Source organism: Mixophyes fleayi, unplaced genomic scaffold, assembly GCF_038048845.1.
Source record: "Mixophyes fleayi isolate aMixFle1 unplaced genomic scaffold, aMixFle1.hap1 Scaffold_35, whole genome shotgun sequence".
NCBI lineage: Eukaryota > Metazoa > Chordata > Amphibia > Anura > Limnodynastidae > Mixophyes > Mixophyes fleayi.
The window spans coordinates 1146354-1171006 of NW_027447498.1; the positions used below are offsets into that span (position 1 = coordinate 1146354).

General features: G+C 40.3%; 2 protein-coding genes across 4 annotated transcripts; one reads left to right on the plus strand and one right to left on the minus strand.

Moving 5' to 3' along the window:
- Window positions 1-407: 407 nt before the first annotated feature.
- On the minus strand, window positions 408-7055 carry LOC142131526 (C-type lectin domain family 19 member A-like). The gene is made up of 4 exons (XM_075194399.1): window positions 6896-7055; window positions 3103-3268; window positions 1521-1614; window positions 408-416 (listed from the first exon to the last, which is right to left on the minus strand). Exons 1-4 carry the CDS (start codon window positions 7002-7004, stop codon window positions 408-410), a joined length of 378 nt encoding a protein of 125 aa, XP_075050500.1. The 5' UTR covers window positions 7005-7055.
- A 5397-nt stretch (window positions 7056-12452) lies between these two features.
- LOC142131535 (uncharacterized) lies at window positions 12453-21588 on the plus strand. 3 transcript variants are annotated; one of them, XM_075194408.1, is made up of 6 exons: window positions 12453-12523; window positions 14368-14559; window positions 14639-14738; window positions 14857-14954; window positions 15089-15200; window positions 18714-21588. In XM_075194408.1, the coding sequence occupies exons 3-6, from the start codon at window positions 14708-14710 to the stop codon at window positions 20195-20197; spliced, it is 1725 nt and encodes a 574-aa protein (XP_075050509.1). In that variant the 5' UTR covers window positions 12453-12523; window positions 14368-14559; window positions 14639-14707; the 3' UTR covers window positions 20198-21588. The 3 variants fall into 3 exon arrangements, with proteins under 3 accessions (XP_075050509.1, XP_075050507.1, XP_075050508.1); XM_075194406.1 differs by lacking the exon at window positions 12453-12523 and having other exon boundaries at window positions 14078-14559; XM_075194407.1 differs by lacking the exon at window positions 12453-12523 and having other exon boundaries at window positions 14078-14559; window positions 18717-21588.
- The last annotated feature ends 3065 nt before the right edge of the window (window positions 21589-24653 follow it).

Sequence of the window (24653 nt, forward strand, 5' to 3'; positions counted from 1 at the left end):
GCGGCATTTGTCTTTCTCGCCCCAGGCGCTAGAATTCTAAGTTACGGCTCTGGACTGGCCATATGACTGTCCATTAGCTGAATATTTACAAAGGTATAAAAAGTCATAGATGAAGTTCCGCTAGACCTAGACCTTCTTTTATTTGACATAATAGGAAAGGAGGAGAAGAAAAGACAGATACGGAACACACAATTTGGAAAAGTGATCCAGAAATATAACCCGCAATCACCAATGCAATCCTATTCCAGCTAGAAGTAATTACCCTGCAGCTGGGGAGACAGAGGAGAGCAGAGTCTGACCTAGACTGATTTTCAGTACACATCTGAAATCGAGGCGAAGTGGGGGATGGCAAATTATGCTGCCTTGGCCTTCTCCGTCTTCTAGGGCTAACAGTTATATAGCTTTCTTTAGTTCACCTGATAAAAAATAGAATGTGAAAAAAGGGCAATAAAGAGTACACAATATCGAAAAGTAAACCAGATAGCCACAAACACAAATAAACTCAGAAGAAATTGTGGAGAAATATCTCACACCGCTAGAAGTATTTAACTGTACCAGGGGACTGTTAGGAACTCCCAAGTCAGTACAGTGAAACTCGGGAACTACTCAGAAGGCCAGGAGTTCGCTGGAGCCCCTAGTGGTGGGGACAGACTGGGTTGCTGGCCGACCGAGGGTCGAGTAACGTATACTGACTTAAAGGAGTTCCCAGGAGAGGAGTGATTGGTGGACTGTAGTGTAAGAAGAATCCTAGGTCAAAAGGTCACAGGCACAGATGCAATATCCAAGGGCAAGCGAAGGGTCAAACTCACAGGCAGAGAAGCAAAATCCGAATTCCAGGCAAAAGGTCAAGGTCAGAAGAGAAGGGTCACAGGTCCAATAACAAGCAGGGGTCAAAACACGGGTAGTCAAATCCAAGGTAGCAGGAACCAAAATGGATAGCACAAGCAGGCAGCAGAACTGAGGACAGAACGCTATAACCGGCAATGAGGCAGCAGGCCTCATTGCCCTAAATACTGAAGCAGACCAATGAGAGCCTAGCTCTCTAATTGCCCACAAGCTCCCTAGTGTCTCTCTCTCTCTCTGTCTGTGTGTGTATGTTAGGGAATATAGACTGTAAGCTCCAATGGGGCAGGGACTGATGTGAGTGAGTTCTCTGTACAGTGCTGCAGAATTAGTGGCGCTATATAAATAACTGATGATGATGATGATGATGATGATGAATAGAGCTTAATGGAACATGTGAGTCTGTGAGAGCTGCCTAAAGATCAGACAGTGGATCACTACTTACATTGTATATAATGGTACCTGGAATTCTAGATTTCCTTGTAAAACATGTTTCACTCATAGTTGGACAGTTGCACCGTTGTTGCCTGTATTATTAGTTATATAAATTTTATGATAATGTACATTATCATAAACCGTGGATATAGGACATTCACATATATATATGTTGTGGCGCTGTGTGATATAAGATAAGTCAAGAACATATGTGTTCTGCCCATGTGTAATATGACCCTTACCTGTCTTCTATCACTTAATCCTATCCAGATATCGGTGGGTATTCCGGGCACTTGGCTGTTCACAAGATCAAATACAAAAATATTTTCATCCCAGCTGAGAAGAAAAGAAAAATACAAGATTTTGAGGAAGTAATGCATTAAGTTGGGAACCTCCATTGTTGGTGCCTACATGCAAGTCTCACATGTAACTTTCCCAAATGTTATACCCCATATACAAAAATGTATATTCTGTCTAACCTGCCCCCAACATTACACAGAACTGTAGGCTGCCATATAATGAGAGTATGTTTTGTGCACTATGAGTCTGACTTAGAGATGGACATAAGTAAATTAGATCCCCGGTTACGTACAATAGGGGCATGCACACTGTTTAGAGCAGACCGTATCTCCAGACAAAGATCAGTACATATCTTTACTAGTTAAAAAATAGATTTAAATAAATGAAGTGGCATACACCTCCAAAATATCTAACCAGCACCAGTGTTCTCTGGTCACCTATAAAACAGGGGGATAGAGTTGGATTCCTCTGCAAAAGCGGTAACCAACACGAGGGTATGTCAGGATGATCACACTATAGCAGCATGGGGTCCCCCTGTGGTCACAATGGGATGGGAATTCCTTATGGGAATCTGGCCCACGTAATATCTATCTGAAGATATGTCCAACTCACAATATACACATTAGGCAGCAATTGTGTGGCCATAATTTTACACTTATGTTCACAGAAAGGGAAGTGGATAAGTGGAATAGCCTCTCATCAGAGGTGGTAGATGCTAATACAGTAGAGCAATTTAAACATGCTCGGGATAGACATAAGGATTTCCTTACAAAGATTAAAGGACCAAATAGGTTTGAGGTTACCATAGGTCTGGGCAGACTGGATGGGCAAAGCGGTTCTTATCTGCTGTCAAATTCTATGTTTCTATGAGCTGCAAAATCACTACTAAATCAATCCTTATGTGTCCATGAAAATAAAAGTGTTGTATATCACATCCTACATTGTAATGCTTTTGTGAATCAATTACATGTCACAAAATGTAATGTCACTCTTTTCAAATGGCAGAGACAAATTACAAAATCTTTTTTGTGGCCTAAAAACAGCTGCAATCCCACAAAACTAATTTAGCACCCCTGAAAAGGAGGGATTTTTTTTTTCAACCACAAATATTATCTTGTGCCGATAATGTATTTTATTATGTGCTACAAAACATTTTTTGTACTGCAACATTAATTTAATCCATTCCTTTATTATGTGTACCCAATTCTGTAAGCAAAACTTACAAACCGCATATGAAAAGGATACATTTTGTATAGATAGATACAATTCACAAATGATATTATTTTCCAGAATTATAGAGAAATCACAATTATAAAAACAGCAACATAAAGCCAGGATCATTGGAAAAGTATAAGGCAAGTTAATATAAGCCGCTATTATGAAAATCGAGGGAGGAAAGTTTCTGAAGTGCATGGCTTGGTTGTGCAATGCACAGCGCTGGCTGTTTACTTAGTTGTTCAGAGTTGAATGTAATAAAAGTTGCTCGTATTTTGGCTCCCGCAGAGGAGTAGCTGTATACCATACCTGTGGATAGAAGCTAATTTGGCAGTTGTCCTGCCGAGTGAAAACTCAGCACAATAAAAGTCTGCTTCTGCCCATGTTTTATTCATTGGGAAGAACCTGTAGCAGTTCCCGTTGTACTCTGTCCAAAACAGAGGGCAGGCAAATGGCTGGCTAACATCTGTAAATGCTGTGGGAAAAAGAATACAAAAAATGATGATTTGTTTAAAACAAATACCACTGTGTTATTTACTCTGCGCTGTAGAAGTAACAGTTGTACATGTGATGACATGTTGTGTGCATGACAATATTGGTCGACATTCAGAAATGGACACTTTACGGTGCATAATAAAGACCCGCTATGGGTCTTTATTATGCACCGTAAAGTGTCCATTTCTGGGCCTCAATTTGTGTGAGTGCAATCAGATTACCAATGGGACACATAGGTTTTGGAGCATGATGGCAGCAGTTTCAAGGGCAGCACAAATGACACCAGCAGAGTGGAGGAGCTGAGTGGAGTGAAAACATTCCTAGTGATGTACAGAGTAAGCGTTCCTCATACGAGCCGCAGCACAGACACAAGTTCTCAGATTGCGGAGCAGGATTTGAATGGAGAGGGATTTTCATTGGCAAAAGTATACCTTGCAGAGTTACAGTAAAGACGCGTCTCCTGCAGGATAGGAGTGTACCTTAACGTCCACTGGGCAGATCATCGAAACGCACTACAGAAATTAGGGCTTGTTGCGGTGCACATCGGGTGTGCTTCATAAATGGCCTACACTACATTTGGTTGGCAGAACATGTGTCATTTTTTTGGAGAATGCACATTGCAGTTATGTGCAGGAAAATCTATGTTCCTATAGAATTTGGGAGGGGGGAGGGGGGGTTCATCTGGGGAATATGTGGCAAGTTCTAAAAGTTTGAAAGTTAATCTGTAGGAGACTAAACTTCATGTTACCAAGAGGCCTGAATGATCAGGAGACTCTTTGCATACTGTGCAAATCTTCTCTGACCGGGCCCATATTGGTGGAAAGGCCTGGGACGATGGCTGCAGAATTGCAGAGGAAGTCAAGCGTGTGTTTTCATAATTTTTTTTTTTTTTTTTTTTTTATTGAGGTAAAAAGAAAAATATGTCAAGTACAGTTAAATGCATTATAAAGTACAAGTATGTATTCACAATTTTTTTTTTTTTTTTTTTTTTATTAACATTCCAATGAATTTTTTATTTTTAACTTTGTTTACAGTTTCTTTCCTTCTCTTTCCAATCTTGCCTACTAGTGTGCACCATCAGGCCCAGCTCACCTCTGTATGATGATGTGAATCTGCAAATTGCATCATTAAGGTCCCACTCACTTCACGAGAAAGAGAAGCAGGATGAGGTAGGGTGGAATATTACCAGGTGCGGTGATAGTCAGCAATGAGTGATATGAGTGCCAGAGGTTGGCTGCCAAATTTTAGTCTGTGGGGCGAGACTCTGATCAGCAGCCTATTAGGAACACTTGAAAGTAAAAAAATGCAAGTGGCCCAGTGACCCAGCCAATGGTAGCCCCACTATGGGACCGGCCCAGTGGGCAAGTGCCCCCGTGCTCCCAGCCCAATGCCAACGCCGACTACCCGGACAACACTTACCACGACATGATGATTCCGAAGGGTTCCTTACCGACGATCACTGATGACAACTACTGTTGAAAACAACTTGCACCAATCACAAAGAAGTAATAAGCCGGCTCCACTTCATGACGTGTCACCATGGCGACGAGATTATCGCTGTTTTAATGGGGTAATGTAAGTATGTGCCCATGTACAATGCAGTTTACAAAGCCTTCTATACTACTAGGAGGAGTGAAATTGGATTCTTACATTCAAAGAAACAGTAGCGGAAAAAATGATTATTTATGTCTATAAGAGAAGCCATACCTAGCCATAGTATACTGATTAAGCCCAGATGTCTCTGCTCTGAGAGAACAGCTTGGGAAATACTATCTTGGGGCCTGATTCATTAAGGATCTTATCTTGAGAAACTTCTTATTTCAGTCTCCTGGACAAAACCATGTTACAATGCAAGGGGTGCAAATTAGTATTCTGTTTTGCTCATACGTTTTTTCATGTAGCACACAAATATCAACTTTAAATGTCAGAGTACAAATAATCTATCTAATATTTGTGTGCTCCATGAAAAAACGTATGAGCAAAACAGAATACTAATTTGCACCCCTTGCATTGTAACATGGTTTTGTCCAGGAGACTGAAATAAGAAGTTTCTCAAGTTAAGATCCTTAATGAATCAGGCCCTTGGTGACTAACAAATAGCAATGTTATCTATTATCCTGTTTTTTAAATGTAATATCATATTCAGTTTATGAGAAATCATTGTACAATTAAAGGTGCCGTCGGGTATTGGGGTGGTGTCACACTGGTGCATTAAACACTAGCTTTTTTCCAGTTAGAAAGCTTCATAGTGCTCATCGGGGGCTTGTTGGGCTGGGGGCAGAGGGGCACCTGCCCCTTGGGCTGGTCCCATAGTGGGCTACCATTGGCTGGGTCACTGGGCCACCTGCATTTTTTTTCCCTTTCAAGTGTTCCTAATAGGCTGCTGAGCAGAGTCTCGCCCCACAGACTATAATTTGGCAGCCAACCTCTGGCACTCATATCGCTCATTGCTGACACATTGGACAGAATAGGGAACACTCATATCCATGGAAGCACACTGGAGGCATTACTGAGCATAGGTGCTCCTGTGTGATAGCGGATGAGCGTTCAGCACAAGCGATTGGAGTGCTCTGATCTCATCCTTTATTTGCTGGAAATGCACCGATGTTCAAATGACATTATCCTTACATCTGTATTTCCGAATTAGCTCATCAGGTCCTCAGACAGGTTGTATATAAATTGTCCCCAATTCTTGTGATATGATAGCACTTTTAAAACTAGCAGTATTACACACTTCAAGTGCTTTAAAAAAATATTACTCGGGAAAGTGCCTTTCAAGACATAATTTATCGAACATTGCAAATATACCAACTGTCCTGAAAGTTATGTAAACAAGTCGAGCATCAGCATCCAAAAGTCTAAGTCGCTCTCTGGACTAATAAAAACTAGCATCTATTTGATTACAATGCAATTTGTGCCATATAAACAAATACACGTCCAACAAACGAGCTCATTCAGAGGTGAATACTTTCAATCTGTTGTGGAACGTCATCATCCATGATATGTAGATAACAGCAAAAGGAGCACTTATATTGTCAAGTATTACTTAAATGCTGTAAATACAATCTAATAGGGCTTAGATGAGGATTATTGGGATATATCTAGTACTTAGTGATATTTAATCAAGTGGACACTGGCCAAAGCATCATTAGAGTAGTAGAAGAAGCTGGATAATTGTGGAATGTTAATTACATAGTATAAACATCAACTCTGCATACATATAACTTTATACCATTAATATACCATATTTTCATTTCAATAGGCAGTTTATTAAAATAATTATGTCTAAACTAACATTACAATAGCTCTACTGATAGAACATACCAAATAAAATGTCTTCTTTATAGGAAACATGAACCAATTGAACTTTAACCTAAAGCACAGAAAGACTTATTTAATTTTAAGAGATTGTGCACAGCAACACCCTTTAAAACAGATGCAGTGGATCATTAAATGTCATGACAACACATGGTGTCGTTAAATAATATGCCACATGTGATGGTGTATCTGTTTGGTGGCTGTTTAACATGTAGTAATATTTTTTAAAAATTTGATCTCTAAAAAAGTTATGAGACAAAAGTGGAACGTCTAAATGAAGTGCACTCACCTTGACTGAGTTTAATCTCTGTCTGGGGAAAAGCTGGTGCCGTGAGTATAAATAAAGCAAGGATTGTGAACACGTCCCATTGAACTGAAGCAGTCAGACAGTGTTTCATTTTCAGGTTTTAAGACAGCTTTAGTGAGATGTCAAGCCCTCTTGGAGTCAGAGTTGGAAGCCTTTGCTTTGCACATTAAGTTTCCTAAAGCAGATGTGATCTTCCTGCAGAACACACCCCTAAGAACTGTCAACCACTTGTGGGATAGGCTGGACAAAATTCTCCCAGTCTTTTACCAGCTCCTGAACAGTAAAATACTATAGCTCCGTTGGGTCCATGGTTTCATTTAAAAGGAATGACCTTTTGACCCAAGCAATTTGTGTGAAGGAATTTGAAGGTAACACAATCGCTTAAGTTTGAAACATGGTTCAAACCCCACAGTGAATCTTCGCATGAAAGTTCTACTAACCACAGGTTGGGATTAAGAAAATCTGTGTCATTAAAGAGTTCCGTCATTAAGTAACAGGACTGGACAATTATGGTACTCCTGCTTCTTGTGAAAGCTGCATACTCAGCGTACTACTGTAGAACATCTGCTCATGACATGAAAATCAATTTGCAGAAGTTAAATAAGGGTGGTGGTTGTCAGCGCAATTTTATAAATTCCATACCTTGTTTGTGAAATTACATAATTATCATGGTAGCTATTTAGTAATATTGGGAGTTGTTACTGACTGTGCAGAAAGCTCACAATGACTGAAGTGCCAGTATGGGTATAATCATGCAGAAAAGGGCATTTGTCTTAAGCTACAGGATATAGAAGTGGGCAGCAAAATCTATGGTACTACATATAAAACATGCATTTTTTTTCTTTTTGTCACAGTCTATATAAATTATTTATTTTATTTGGTTGACAAATCTAATAATGATCAGTTACAATTCATCTTCATCACCATTTATTTATATAGCGCCACTAATTCAGCAGCACTGTACAGAGAACTCACTCACATCAGTCCCTGTCCCATTGGAGCTTACAGTCTAAATTCCCCAACATACACACACACTTTACAGTCTACACTTTACTACTACATCAAGTCCACCTAACTAGCTCAGTAGGTGCCTCAAGCGTAATGTGGTACATCACAGCTGTGGTGAGGGACATGGTTAGGGCAGTTTTCAGGTGAAACATGAAAATGTGCCCCTATACCTAGCATATGACTGGGAATGGGGTTTAAAAATGCAAAATAAGGGTTGTGGCTATGGAAATAATGGCAAATCTGGGAGGAGTTCATTGACAACTCATGAGCTTCAATAACAGATTTATGACACTCTACCGTCTAATCTTGACACAGAGCAACTCCTAAATGGAAAGTTACCCACAGGCCAGTCATGGCCCTGGACTAGTAAAGCGAACCACTGTTTTCTGTTTATTGTATTATTTGGCAAATCTTCTTAAAGTGCTCCCACCCACCCCATCTGGATTACAAAATGGAGTCTAGCAGCCATGATTGTCCTTGTATACTACAGCTCTAATGAAACAAAGTTTTGCAAGAGATGAGTATATTTATGTTGTTCATGTTTCATGCTTCTTGGAATGGATATATACTATAATCAATTTTTGTATTGTTTCGATGCAATATCAATAAAGTATATTTAAGCCAGGCATTGTATATCAGGGTGCCGTGACCAGGCCTGCGGTACCTGACATATACACCACTGTGACCCCAAATTGTCACCTGTTTTGATAATTACACCACTATGTTAGTTAAGGGATAACAACTTATAATGGGCCAAATAGAATAATATATAATGCCCCATTAGTATTACAAGTAGAAGTATGTAGCAGGGAGATAAGGTCCATGATGCTCCAGGACCAGGTGACTTTTATTCCCTTGTCAGCATCCCTTGAAATAATAAAATAAATCCCCCTTAACTTACCTTTTAATCGGCTTGTTACTACAAACTTGGCTAGCCTGCTCCCTCCACTCTGTGTTCCTCCTCCGGCCGGAAATACTTAGTTTTTTCAGAAGTGCCCTTTGAAGTAGGGCACTTTATTAGTAGGTAGCTAAGTTAGTTAATATTTAAAATTATATTTTTTTGCCTGCATTCTTGTCAATAGTCGCGGCATTCAGCCTGTGAACGCCACGGACACAGACAGGGAGAGCGCCTGCTGGCGCTTTACTGCTGCCCTCCTGTCAGGATGTGGACCTCCAGGAAAAGGGTCACCTGTCACCGGAGAGGCCTGGGCACCGCCCTGGTGGTCACGGCTGATGTTTACCAGTCTCCCATATGTAGGGGCGACGGAGCTGATGCCATTCTTGCCCTGTATGCTTCTTTGGCTATACCTCGGCTGGACAGACAGTGATGGAGCTGTTAAGGTATTGGGACATTTTTGTGGTGAGGAGCTATCACCAGAGCACAGTCCTCACCAGTTTAGACTGTAGGTATGGGCAGCCATATTCCTCAGAGGCAGGCTGAGGAAGGGGAGGTGCACTGTGTTACAGTGTCCCCAAGGAGGGAGAACAGTTAGATGTCTCTGGGTCATATCTGTGATATTCTGACTGTGTGATTGTGCTGTTGTATTACTTTACACTCTGCATCTAAGCCAGGCTCTTCTCCCTCTATCCTCCCATTCTGATATTCAGGGTGTAGTATATATAATATTGCTCTACTGATCTCCCCTTACAGGAGGAGAGGGAAATTTGTGACGATCAGAGTTCGAGGACATTTCAGGAAATTGAGGACCTCATTTTAGACAAAAAAACAGAAGCAAAGTTTCAGATGCCTAAACGGTATTGGATGTATTATCTTTTTCCGGATGTGGAAATGGGTTCTTGGGAGATGCACCATAGTGTGGATGCCCCTCTGGCTAATTTGGCTAAATCTACTATTATCCCTTTGCCTAGTTCTGCTAGCTTAAAGAATATCTCTGACAGGAAATGCAAAGGCATTCACAAATCCATTTATTTGGCTTCCGGTCAAATTTTCTTGAAAATTTCAACTGGAGATCCTGGCAAAATGGTCGAGTTTGAATCCTCTATTCGAGGGCACTCCCTTTGCTTATCAGCGGAGGCGCGTCGTTCTCTATTGTGGTTACTTCGGTCAGGAAATCTGATTCAGGAGTGCAACTTGGTGTCGTGGGACTGGACGTTGTGACAACAGACGCCAGTCTCTCAGGCTGGGGGCGCTGGCTCTGCATCTTCACTTGCCTGGTCCCGAGAGGAAGCTTGTCTACCCAGAAATGCATTAGAGCTGAGAGCCATTTTCAATGTGCTAACTCAGGCCCAGGAGATTTTGCGGTTCCGGCCTTTCAAGATACAGTCAGACATAGTCACTGCGGTGACTTATATCGGACGGCCTTCTGGTGTATGATGTACGAAAGCGTGGCTGGCCAGCCACTAAACAAATGGCCTCTTGATGGATAACAGTGACTATTCATCAGGCTTATATCTCTGATGGTGCGTCAGTTCCAGGGGGTCTTACTGCCCCTTTCACTAGGTTGGTTAGTGCTTCTTGGGCGGTGCGGGACGGGGCCTCGGTTGAGTAGGTGTGCTGGGCTGCTACTTGGTCTTCCGTCCACACATTTACAAAATGTTACCGTTTTCATGTCTTTGCTTCTAAAAATGCAAGTTTTGGGTGTAAAGTTTTACGTGCTGCTCAGTCTGAGCATTTCCACCCCTCGGGACAGCTTTGGAACGTCCCCATGGTCCGCAGTGTCCCTCAACTGTTTATGCTAGAGAAAAGAAGATTTTTGTACTTACCGTAAAATCTGTTTCTTTAAACACAGTTGGAGGACACTGCGCTCCCACTCTTTTGTTGTTTCTTACAGTTTTGTGGTGTGTTCTGTTGGTTGAGTTTCACACTCTCTTGCGGTTTGGTTAGTTGAATAATCTGAGTATTTCCGGCCGGAGTTGGGGCATAGAGGAGAGGGAGCAGGCTAGACAAGTTTGTAGTGCCTTTACTTCACAGCGCCCTCTATACCCCATGGTCGGCAGTGCCTACCAACTGTGTTTAGAGAAATAGATTTTAATGTATAAATTATAAAAATCTTATTTTATCCAATTTGAGCACCTCTTTCACCTATTGCTGCTGGGTGATTAAAACATCATCCAGGTAGAGTACGACACATGAGTACAGGAGGTCTCTGAATACATCAGTGAAGCAGGATACATTTTTAAGAATGTCTCATGTTAAACAAAATGAATCCTGGATAAGATTGGGGAACGAAGTGTATATAATAAGTGGAGTTAATCAAGTTCTTACAAAGCTCTGCGACCGACATTTTGGCATTCAGGTGAGTTTTGGGTTATAGTTGTTGATCCTTGGTGGGGACTGCTGGCCTTGGAGTCAGGGAGGATCCCCAGTTTGGGGATAATGATTTGACTTTGATCTACTAATTTAGCATAAAGAGGTTTGGTCCGTTATCACTTAAACAGCTGGAAAGGGAAGCACCATTTATATTTGTAGTTATGAGCTCATAGCATTTTGATGATCTCCTGCATTTCATATCATTTCAACTCAGTTAATTTCTTAAGAATTTTTAAAGGTTCCTTCATGTCAGTGACAGGGCGGTCATGGGTGACAATCATCATTCTTTCTTTTGCTTTATAGTAATACAAATAGACTGTAATTTATCTGGGATTTTGCTCTGTTTTCGGCTTTGCTCTCGGTTTTATGCACTATGTGTAGCACACTCGCTGTCTCCTAAAGATTAGGACGTACATGAGAATGCCATGAGAGACTATGTCTGTATGGGTTCTGGGCCACCTCTAATCTGGATATTATTTCTCCTGGACCTGGTTTACAACCCTCCTTATACTGTATGGATTGTTTCTATATCTGTGTCAATAATAGTCTGTGACTGACAGCTCATCCGTCTTATTTTCAAGGTCGTAGTAGCCAGTTATCCCAGAGATTTCAGGCCACGGTGAATGGGCTAGGGTTAGTTGGTATATGGTAAGGTGAATCCACGCAGCAAGTTTCGCTGCTGTAGTGTCATCAGCGTGTCATAGCCTAGTGCTGGTAGTGGCTTTTTCGGTGGGACCCCATGATGTTTGTCCCCCTGAAATTCCCACTACCAGCATAGTGTATGTTTCATTCTAACACACTAATAAGGTTCCCCATCAGCACGTATCTTCCACCAGGGGTCGAGCACCCACAACACACAGTCTTATCTGCTGGTGTTTCCACCTCTACATACTACGTGAGTTACATGAAACCCCCTTACTGTACTTGTCCTATGTCTGACCTGCCCCTTCCCTGCCCCTCTGTAAGTGTACAGGGCAGTAAGTGTACGATGCATCTACCTCTACATAGGACTTACACTTATGTATTTGTCGTGTCCATGCGCAGTACGGAAATGTGTATTTTATTCCCAAATATCTGCACTTCCAACTCTACACAAGACCCTCAGTGTTTTATATCTAATAGGTTACATGTCTAGTCTGTGATGTTTATTATAATTATTATATTTATTCCTAGACCATTGAGCTGTGAGGAACCAGAGAATCTTTTGCTAGAAGTCATCTGAAGGTGAAACCTGTTCTGTGTAAATCACTGATTCCCTGAGGATTGACAAGGACAGGAGTGAGAGAATATTAAATCTCACCCTGGAGATCATCTACCTGCTGACTGGAGAGGTGAGGGATTCTGGGAATGTCACAGTGACATCATTCTTACTGCTATAAATAAAACAGGGACATGACTGGAGAGGTGAGGGATTCTGGGAATGTCACAGTGACATCATTCTTACTGCTATAAATAAAACAGGGACATGACTGGAGAGGTGAGGGATTCTGGGAATGTCACCGTGACGTCATTCTTACTGCTATAAATAAAACGGACATGACTGGAGAGGTGAGGGATTCTGGGAATGTCACAGTGACATCATTCTTACTGCTATAAATAAAACAGGGACATGACTGGAGAGGTGAGGGATTCTGGGAATGTCACAGTGACATCATTCTTACTGCTATAAATAAAACAGGGACATGACTGGAGAGGTGAGGGATTCTGGGAATGTCACAGTGACAACATTCTTACTGCTATATATAAAACAGGGACATGACTGGAGAGGTGAGGGATTCTGGGAATGTCACAGTGACATTCTTACTGCTATAAATAAAACAGGGACATGACTGGAGAGGTGAGGGATTCTGGGAATGTCACAGTGACATCATTCTTACCGCTATAAATAAAACAGGGACATGACTGGATAGGTGCTGTTGACCCTGTAAGGTCTACTGTGTGTAATATGTACGGCGCTATGGAAACCTTGTAGCGCCATTATAAATAAAGGTTAATAACAAAGTTTGTTTAATTCTTTGGTGTGTTTTTATTGTATAGTGTATCCTTCCCATGATCCTCTCCTCTCTGGCTCACAGGGTGGTGACCACTCTCACTTTGGTACTTTCTGCTCTGCCTCAGTCATCTGAACAGCTGTAAATGAGCAGCAGGTAGACAGTCTCAGAAAGAAGTATCAGTCCCACAATATTCACAGATATTGGGATATATTACATTGGCCGCAGTATGTTGTTTTTTTTCTATCACTAACTGATACTTTGTAACTGAGTTTTACGATTCTGGGATGATTTCCATTTTCTGGAGTTTTTATTAAAGGTTCAAAAGATACAAGAAATGCTTATTTTTCAATAATTGGCTGTAACTGTTTCCTATATGCACTGACCATTACAGTGTATATATCACTTACCTCTCCTACTATCTTTCAAAGGTCGGCCATTCTGAGCCCCCACTTTAAACTCATCTTACTGTTTGCACTGATTTATCCAAGCAGATGATAGATCCATGGGGGCCGGCTGTAGATAGAGGACTCAGATAGGTGGGCTCACTGAAGATGTCCGGAGCTGCAGGAGGGTGGGGTGCGGCATATCGATGCTGAATACCCCGACACTTACCCTGACATGATGATTCCGTAGGGCTTCTTACCGATGATTACCGTTCACGACTAATGTTATAAGCGACTTGAACCAATCACGAAGAAGTAATAAGCCGGCTCTCCTTCATGAAGTCATTCACCATGGCGACGGGATTATCGCTGCTGTTAATGGTGTAATGTAAGTATGCGCCTATGTACAATGTAGAAGGCTTTGTAAAGTACATTGTACATAGGCGCATACTTACATTACCCCATTAACAGCAGCGATAATCCCATCACCATGGTGAATGACGTCATGAAGGGGAGCCGGCTTATTAGTTCTTTGTGATTGGTTCAAGTGATCGTCGGTAAGGAGCCCTTTGGAATCATCATGTCGGGGTATTCGGCATCGATATGCTGACTACCACGGCTGCAGGAGAGGTAAATGCTATATACACTCCAATTTCCTGTATATAGGAAATAGTTAATATAGGATATGGGTTGTAATGATAAAATAGAACATTATTGTTTATTTTCCACAATTAACCTCTAAATAAAATTCCAAATATGTGGATTTTTATTTACCTGGATATCTCTCTCCATACACAGGATTACACAGCAGTGATAAAGAGACCTGGTGAGTGTGTGACACCCAGGAGCCGCCCCTGTGTGTCAGGAGGATTGAGCAGGGCCCAGAGCCCCATCACGGTGCCTGAACCTCACTCACTGATATGTGAGGGAAACATTGACCAGAAGATCCTGGAACTGACCAACAAGATCATTCAGCTGCTGACTGGAGAGGTGTCTGCTGGGAATGGGACATTATACAGTAACATTATGGGATGTGTCTGGATGATGACTGTGTCATTGTGTATGTCAGGTTCCTATAAAGTGTCAGGATGAGTGGGAGAAATTAGAAGGACCCAACAGTCTGTACGAGGACGTGAGGATGGAGAATCACCGGCCCCTCACATCACAGGGTAAGGGGATACTTTCATTTATTGTAAAAGAAGGGAGCAGTTTTGAGGGCCATCTAGATACACATCATCTGATAATCACATATAAGCAATGTACTCAGTCACTGTGTGTTCCCTACAGATGGATCCAGTAACAGAAATACCCCAGAGAGATATCTCCATCCTCTTTATTCACAGGATTGTACACAAGAAAATCCCAGGATCCCACAGGAGTATCAGGTAGATTTTAGGATCTCACCAAATCCTAAAATTACTTTTAATTATACATTCTGTAAAATAGCTGTATGGATCTAACACAGATATTCTTCTGTTTTATATCATTTTATGATACTTCTATTTTGTGGGTTATTTAGGATGATGTCCTGACTGATATTAAAGTAGAAATTACAGATGGAGAGGAAGAGACGTATGTGACGGGTGATCAGCAGTGTAAGGAGGAGGAAATCCCTACAGATACCAGCACAGGTGAGTAATAAACACTTATTACAGAAAAGAGTGAGTGTTTCAGGTTGAATGAGGTTCTTTCGGTTTCAAAGAGTTAATGACTAATGAATGCAAGATTTATTGTGACGTTTACCTTTATTTTTAAGATAAATATAACATAAAAGAAAAAGTAAATACTTAGCTTCCAATATGTTCTCTGGCTGCATTCCAGTTTTATACTCAGAGAACAAAGGGTCTTGGAATCAACTTACATATAAGGGTATGAATATATTTTCAGACTTGCTGTTGGTACATTACTGATAAGAAAGAATATATTCTCGCTCATGTGCAGAAGCATCTGAGACACCGCCCTGGTATATGTGGAGATGTCTCGGCCCAGCTTTTGATCAGAGAAGCATTTTACAATACACACAGAAAAGTATGAATACAACAAAAATAGAGCTGAATGGCCATTTTGATGGGCCTGTCACAGTCACATACTCAGCTTATTTTGTCAATATAACAGTAATTCTACACCCTCCTGTCAGTAAAAACTAATGAGGATAAAGTATCTGCCCAATGGGACAGTCAGGAGCCAACAGCCCTTATTAGACTCCTGTTCTCCTCCCTTTATATCATTGTGTGCTATCAGCCCAGAGATCTGACCAGTCTCATCCTCACATCATATCATTGTGCGCTACCAGCCCTGAGATCTGACCAGTCTCCTCCTCACATCATATCATTGTGTGCTACCAGCCCAGAGATCTGACCAGTCTCCTCCTCACATCATATCATTGTGTGCTACCAGACCAGAGATCTGACCAGTCTCCTCACATCATATCATTGTGTGCTACCAGCCCAGAGATCTGACCAGTCTCCTCCTCACATCATATCATTGTGTGCTACCAGACCAGAGATCTGACCAGTCTCCTCACATCATATCATTGTGTGCTACCAGCCCAGAGATCTGACCAGTCTCCTCTTCACATCATATCATTGTGTGCTACCAGCCCAGAGATCTGACCAGTCTCCTCCTCACATCATATCATTGTGTGCTACCAGCCCAGAGATCTGACCAGTCTCCTCCTCACATCATATCATTGTGTGCCACCAGCCCAGAGATCTGACCAGTCTCCTCACATCATCTCACTGTGTGCTAACTGCCCAGAGATCTGACCAGTCTCCTCCACACATCATGTCATTGTGTGCTACCAGCCCAGAGATCTGACCAGTCTCCTCCTCACATCATCTCACTGTGTGCTAACAGCCCAGAGATCTTCCCAGTCTCCTCCTCACATCATATCATTGTGTGCTACCAGCCCAGAGATCTGACCAGTCTCCTCCTCACATCATATCATTGTGTGCTACCAGCCCAGAGATCTGACCAGTTTCCTCCTCACATCATATCATTGTGTGCTCCCAGCCCAGAGATCTGACCAGTCTCCTCCTCACATCATATCATTGTGTGCTACCAGCCCAGAGATCTGACCAGTCTCCTCCTCACATCATATCATTGTGTGCTACCAGCCCAGAGATCTGACCAGTCTCCTCCTCATATCATATCATTGTGTCCTACCAGCCCAGAGATCTGACCAGTCTCCTCCTCACATCATATTATTGTGTGCTACCAGCCCAGAGATCTGACCAGTCTCCTCCTCACATCATATCATTGTGTGCTACCGGCCCAGAGATCTGACCAGTCTCCTCCTCCCATCATATCATTGTGTGCTACCAGCCCAGAAATCTGACCAGTCTCCTCCTCACATCATATCATTGTGTGCTACCAGCCCAGAGATCTGACCAGTCTCCTCACACTGTCTGGTGTAGCTCATGGGATGTCAGAGTGCAACGACACCATGAATTTACTCATGTACATCCTGTACAGTAGATCCTGGGATACTACCCATAATTCTCTCTCTATTACCACGTGTCATTACTCATTATCTTCCCTGTGTAAGAATCCAGAAATATTCTATCCTTGGCTATATAGTAGCAATGTAATGCTAATGCAAAATATAAGATTATCCCCCTTCCTCTAAGATCACATACACCCCATCACAAAGTACACTAAACACAAATTCCACCTTCTGACACATGGATCTATAACCACACACACACATAATTGTACAATCTACGTGCTTGGATGCTCTTCATCTGCTGAGCTTAGTCTGTACCCTGCTCTGCCCTTATACTTTACTATGTACTGTTGCCCATCTGTGTCCTGCTCCGTTCTCCTACTCTGTCCTGATGCTCTCCTCTGCTCTGTACAATGGTGTAAGACCTAAGAGTAGTGTAAACTTATATCCAGGACTCACTGCTGATTTAATCTATGTCCACTCTACTTTGAGGCTCTAGTGTTTGTATGTGAGGACAGTGTCTAGTTTGAAATGTCCCTGGCTAATGAGTCTTCTTGGCTAATGAGTCTTCCTGCCCTAGGATCCTGGCTGGGCATTGTGTAAAGTCTAAAATTAAAATAAAAAAATATACAATGCTGAGGACAGAAACGCTACTACTTCTACAACATATAGATACTATGGGCCTGATTTAGTCGGAGGGAATTTAGGCTTAACTCGTAAATGTAAATTTCATCCTGTAATTTACACAGTATTCCAAGTCACACAAATCTTTAGATCCGGCAACTCAGAATACTGTGCAAATTGTACAAACACCTCTTTATCTGCCTTATGGACCGGTGTGCATGATACACTTAATTGTATCAGTCACAGCGACCCTGTAAGGCATATTAATGAATAAGAAAATTAATGTAAAAAATAAATTGTGCTTCTTCCCCCACTAACAGCACTCGGGTTAGTTAAGCTATTTGGGAGGGGGTGCAAATCTGTTTTTTAAAATGTAATAATTTTTTAAAATCTTTTTTAACACAACAAGGTCTGTTGCACCAGCAGAAAGCACCCGCAACAGATCCGTCTCCTAAAGACCTATTTGCAGCTTGCTTTCAACTCCACATAGCATGTAAAGTGCTTGAACACACCTTTACATTGCTAGGCTCGCCCACTAACTTCCCCGTTCCACCTCTCTAACCGCAGAGAGGTGCAAGGAGGAGATCCGTCTCAGTCAGAATACAAGCTGAGACGGATCCTTGGCTAAAAGTGCTGTTTATACTGATTAGCTGGAATTGTGTCCAACTCTAAATCAGGCCCTATATGTTTTATAGTTAAAGAACATAATTTATTGGCACCATCATATACATTTCTTATTATACAATAACCAGTTTCTGTTTGGTGCACTAATTAAGGTAACAATCAAACCACACACAACGGCTAAGTAACTGCAGAACTTATTTGTGGTTATGACAGTGTGTAAAGTCTGCATTTTGGCTGGAGTTGATGAATCTGGATGTGATCTGTGTGTCACTGTTGCTGGGTCTATGCATTGTGCTTGATGCAGTTTTATTATTATCATAAAGTGTTTGTAGTTTGCAAATTAAAATTAAACATCTGAACATTTCAACTTACTCATAGTATGAAAATGTTGGGCTTTTTAATGTTAATTTAAAATAAGAAGTCTGTTTCCATACATTTATTCTGTTTTCAGCAGATGGATGCAAACACAGGAATATCTCCGAAGGAAAATTCATTGTTTCAACAGATTGTGAAATAGAAGATAACATCACACAAGAGTCTCCTGGAGAAAACCCCATTGCCCTAAATATACATCCAATACTTCACAGAGCAGATAAATCATCTGATCCCTCTGATCATGAGGAATATTTTCCTGCTAACAAAAGCTTTACAGTTACATTATCTCTTCATAAAAAGCAGATCACGCACAGACGTAAGAAACCATTTCCATGTTCTGAGTGTGGGAAATGTTTTACACGCAAATCAAATCTTTTTGTACATCATAGAACTCACACAGGTGAGAAACCATTTCCATGTTCTGAGTGTGGGAAATGTTTTGCACAGAAAGTAGAAATGATTAGACATCAGAGAACTCACACAGTTGAGAAACCATTTCCATGTTCTGAGTGTGGGAAATTTTTTGCACAGAAATCAGAAATGATTAGACATCAGAGAACTCACACAGGTGAGAAACCATTTCCTTGCGCTGAGTGTGGGAAATGTTTTGCAGGTAAATCATCTCTTGTTCAACATCAGAAAACTCACACAGGTGAGAAGCCAGTGCCATGTACTGAGTGTGAACAATGGTTTATAAACAAATCAAACCTTATTAGACATCAGAGAACTCACACAGGTGAGAAACCATTTCCCTGCTCTGAGTGTGGGAAATGTTTTGCACAGAAAGCAGAAATGATTAAACATCAGAGAACTCACACAGGTGAAAAACCATTTACATGTTCTGAGTGTGGCAAATGTTTTACACAAAAATCAAATCTTTTTCAACATCGGAGAACTCACAGAGGTGAGAAACTATTTCCTTGCTCTGAGTGTGGGAAATATTTTGCAGGTAAATCATCTCTTGTTCAACATCAGAAAACTCACACAGGTGAGAAGCCAGTGCCATGTACTGAGTGTGAACAATGGTTTATAAACAAATCAAACCTTATTAGACATCAGAGAACTCACACAGGTGAGAAACCATTTCCCTGCTCTGAGTGTGGGAAATATTTTGCAGTTAAATCATCTCTTGTTGAACATCAGAAAACTCACACAGGTGATAAGCCATTGCCATGTACTGAGTGTGGGAAATGTTTTATAAACAAATCAAAACTTATTAGACATCAAAGAACTCACACAGGTGAGAAACCATTTCCTTGCTCTGAGTGTGGGAAATATTTTGCAGCTAAATCATCTCTTGTTGAACATCACAGAAATCACACAGGTGAAAAACCATTTTCATGTTCTGAGTGTGGGAAATGTTTTACACAGAAATCAAATCTTATTGATCATCATAGAACTCACACAGGTGAGAAACCATTTTCTTGCTCTGAGTGTGGGAAATATTTTGCAGGTAAATCATCTCTTGTTCAACATCGGAAAATTCACACAGGACAAAAGCAATTGGATATGAAACAAGGTTGCTGCGATACTCCAAATATTGTGAAATCAGTTGATTAAAATAGATGATATAGCAGTACATAGCTTGACGCTCAATACAGTCCAAACATTTACTGACCCAGGTGCTCACCTCAAGTCGGATGCAAATCATGCTGAATAAAACGGGCAGCACTTAAGGATTTGAGCCAGAGATAAAGTGTCAAAAATTAATTTTAATCCATAATGTACAATGTTTCAGTTAATCCAAAACTTTCATCAGTGATAGCATACTCAATAATGAATTTAATAAGGTAATATATAGACGTGTGTTACTCATCCAGGTGCAAGAGTTTAGCGTGAATATCCACCATTTCGCGTTAGCAGTTAGCGTGCTGGTGAAATCTGGAAACTAAACTATGACAACCAATGAAACCAAATAGGGAAGAGAGAAAAGGACATGTGATTAATCTCTGGAAGAGTCCCGTGCGTGTTAAGGAGTCAGCGATCAAGACGCTGTGAGATAGAGAAAGTGTGAGTATAAGTAATCCCTTTATTCGCAGCTTGTAACAATGTAAAGATAAAGAAATGTGTTCAAATAAGTGAATACAGAACCTATTGTTTCCACAGCTAAAGGTTGTGGATACACAAATAAATTGATGATTGGCTAATACTTATATTTGGGAAGATCATTTATCTCTTCTTCAAGCCAAGAAAAGATTCCAGTCACAATATTCAATTATGCATGGTACATGGGAAAAGAAGAAAATATGTAGACATAACGTCATTTTGTAATATAACAATCCTTTTGTATGTGTTCAGGGGAATAATTTTTGTTAGCATAAGATTTTTTTCGATATGGAGATTGTATAGGATATAAAACCATTGAAAACAAAAAAATTAAAAATTACACAATTTACCCACAATGGCATTACATATAAAATTGATCAATTCATTACATGTAATGCAAAAAATCTTATATATATTTTAGAATGTTGTTGCAGATTACTATATGTAGGGAAAACATCTAGACCACTGAAAGAAAGAATATCAGAACATTTATATAATATTAAAACAGGAAAAGACACATTCTGTAAACAAATCCATAATTGCTCTATGAAGATTTTTGGGGTATACAAGTGGTCAATCAGTTGGAAACAGAAATTTAGAAAAAATGTTAGTGACATGAGAAATGACGGATGTATAAATTAAATGCTCTTGTCCCTTATGGTCTAAATAAGGAGTTTGAAATAAAATGTTTTTTTTTTAAGCTGATTATGTTGCTTTGTTGTCTTTTTTTCCCTTTTCAGATGTAGGATTATAATTCCTGCAAATCCACAACAATTATTATTAATATTATTGTGAAATAAACATAATTCATTGTAATTGATCTCACGATACCATCATACATTGTAATTTCTATTATATGCACATAAGAGATCTAAATTATTTAAATGACATTTACATGTCCCTGTATGTACTTTTATTTTTGTATTTTTACTTTCTTATTTTTTCTTTCATGTTTTTCTAATGGAAGACCATTTATAATATATTCAACATGACAGCCTTGTAATAATATGTTTTTATTATAATGCAAAAGTCTAACTACCATTGACTCTGTTTTGCATAATACTGTATAGTTAAGTTGATTCCTGATGTGGAACGCAGAAGAACTGTCTATAATATAAAAGGAGCAATGAATAAAGTTTATTGAAATTTCTGACCATTTCCGGTGCAAAAACGAAGGTGAACCGCAAACCGGAAGTGACTATACCGAGGCATGGAACCCCTTTATAACTGTACGGCATGTCCACATTTATCTAAAAGCGTTTATGCTGTTGTCCAGTGAATCACTTGTTATTTCTAACAGGGTTAATGTCTTTTATGCATAGGAATACATAATTCCCATGAAGAACACTATTATATCAAATGTGTTTCTCATAAGTGCCTGAAACATCCATCATCTCTTCCCCATAGAAAGAATACGGCTAATCGTTGTGCAGAATGCACTATGCTGCAGTGTAGATGAAGAGACCAGTCATTTGCATGGTGATTAGCCCTGTGTCTCTCCATTTATCATGTCTGTGCTGTGTCATGGAAGATATCTGCTAAATAGTGTTCTTATGTGGGATATTTTGTTTGAACATATCTGTGATCAGTAAGTGTATATCCACAAGTCATTGAAATGAGAGTACTGCTGTTTTATTGGGTAAAATGTACCCATTTGTTGAATGTCTTACAGATATTGTTATTCCTTTGAATATGTGGTGAAATATTTAACTATTACAGTTCCGCTCCCTGCTGTTATACCACACCTCCATCCCCAGCTGTTTAGTTTCTAGAACCATGGACGCATTCATTCCTTTTTAATGCACATAAATTGATGATTTATGTTTTATGTGTTCCTCCCACAACTCAAAAATTCCAAATCTAAAAGTGTTTGAATTTCTCTAATTAATAATTTTTCTACATTCTTTACCTAACACCTTCAGATTTTCCCCTTGTTAAAGAGACTGTGGGCCTGATACATTATAACGCAAATGTAAGCATAACTTACGATTGAAAAAGTCATAGACAATTGAATGCGGATGAATGAGTGCGTCCAGGTCTGATAGAGTAGCGGATCCTCCCGCTTGACAACAGACCGGCCCCTCAGGCACTTACGTCCTACTTGCAGACATGTACAGAAAGCTTTTATATTACATGTTACATTATGTAATTGCTTTGAAGTATCATTTAAACTTGAATAACCTAGGCTAATACAGCAGGAACAACTTTCCAACATGCATACAAAAATAAAATAAATTTAAAAAAAGTCTTTGCTAAAATGTGCTCTGCAAATCATAATCTATAAGAGACTACTAAAGTCTCAGTAAGCATCTGTGGATCATTCATAAAGCTCTAATTACAAGCGGTTCGCTAATTCGGGTGTTCGTCATCATCAACATCTACTACAACACCTGCCCCTGACCACCCGCAAGTGCAGCTGCTTTTTTAGCTGTAAGTAGAACTATGACCCAGTCTGAATCCATACACAGTTGCTTGGACACACCATAACTGTACATCCCCTATGGTAGAACACCCCTTCCCTCCCTGTCACGTCTCTTCAAGCGCACGTAGCCGTAAGTGGCAAAAAGTCGCAGGTCTGAATAGCCGCAGTTGCATGTATTCACTGTCTGAACATGTGCAGTGTGAAAAATGCAAAGGTACACTATGCAAATAGTCATACGTCCCACTCTGAATCAGGCCCTTTGCCTCTACTGCCCAACTCGAAGAGGCCTTGTCACATTTATTTACAGTTTTATACTAGGCCCTGTCAATTCCACCCAACCAAAACATGAGATTGATTGGGAAACAGATATTGGGCCACTCCTGACCGAACGTGTATTGTCAGAAATTAGACAACAGATATCCAAAAGTTCCATCCAAAAGTTTCATCTCCTCCTTAATAAAGAAAAATACATACAAAATATACTAAGGGTGGTATTTGATGCCAACCAGATTACACAAGTCCCTCACCTCGTTGTTATCTCCAATGTGACCACATTGGCACTTGTTTCCATTTATGGTTGACCTACCCCAAAACTGTAAAGTTTTGAGACATGATCTAAGCACTGTTAGAAATGATTATTGGAATATCATTATCACTTCATACTTGGTTTCCAGTTTGTGGGCCAAAATAACTGCCAAGATAGACTAGACTACCACATTGTTAATGTGGCTGGATGTGAACTGGCCCCGACGAAATGGATGCGACCTCCTTCTGTTAGCTCGATCCATGCAACAGTGTGGCATGGGACATCTTTATAACAAAATAAGAGCTGAAATTAATAGCGGTCTCCAAAAGTTTAATCAAACTTGAACATTGGACACGGATCAGTCTTTCACCTACCATCAGCCCTCCTTAGAACTACTTAAAAGCTAGCTCTTTACAAAGCTTGCATTCCTCAAATCTAAATAAAAGATTAAATGTTCCCACAGTTACTACCCTCCTCCCATCCATGTGACCGTGTTGCTGTTAGGGGCGGCTATATGGAGACTGTCCTCCATCATTGTACCCTCACCTAATTCAGTCTACCTCCTTTCCTCACCATTTCACCTCCCCTGCCTCTCTATCTTATTTCCTCTTTTTACTCTTCTTTTAAACCTTAAAATGTGGAAGTAGATATCATATGGTGTCTTCACCCAATTTCTTATGTGATTACACTTACAAGATGGAAAGAAATAATAGGCCTGGGTTCAAAGTTCTTTGAAATCTTCCATTTAGATAGTCAGGATCTTTCTCTCAGATAAACATGTTCCATATTTGGAATATAAAAAAGGAAAAAAAAACCGGATCTAGTGTGATACCGTTAAACTACAAAAGTTTTTATTACAATAGTACATAAAAAATAAATAACAAAATAAAATACAGCACATAAAAGCTGGACCATAGGATCATGAGGGTCTTTTCTGAACATTAAATTGTGTCATTTTACCAATCAATAAATTGGGGAACGTTTCTTGCCCTTCTTGCTAAGTTCTTCTGTGTCTCTTTGCA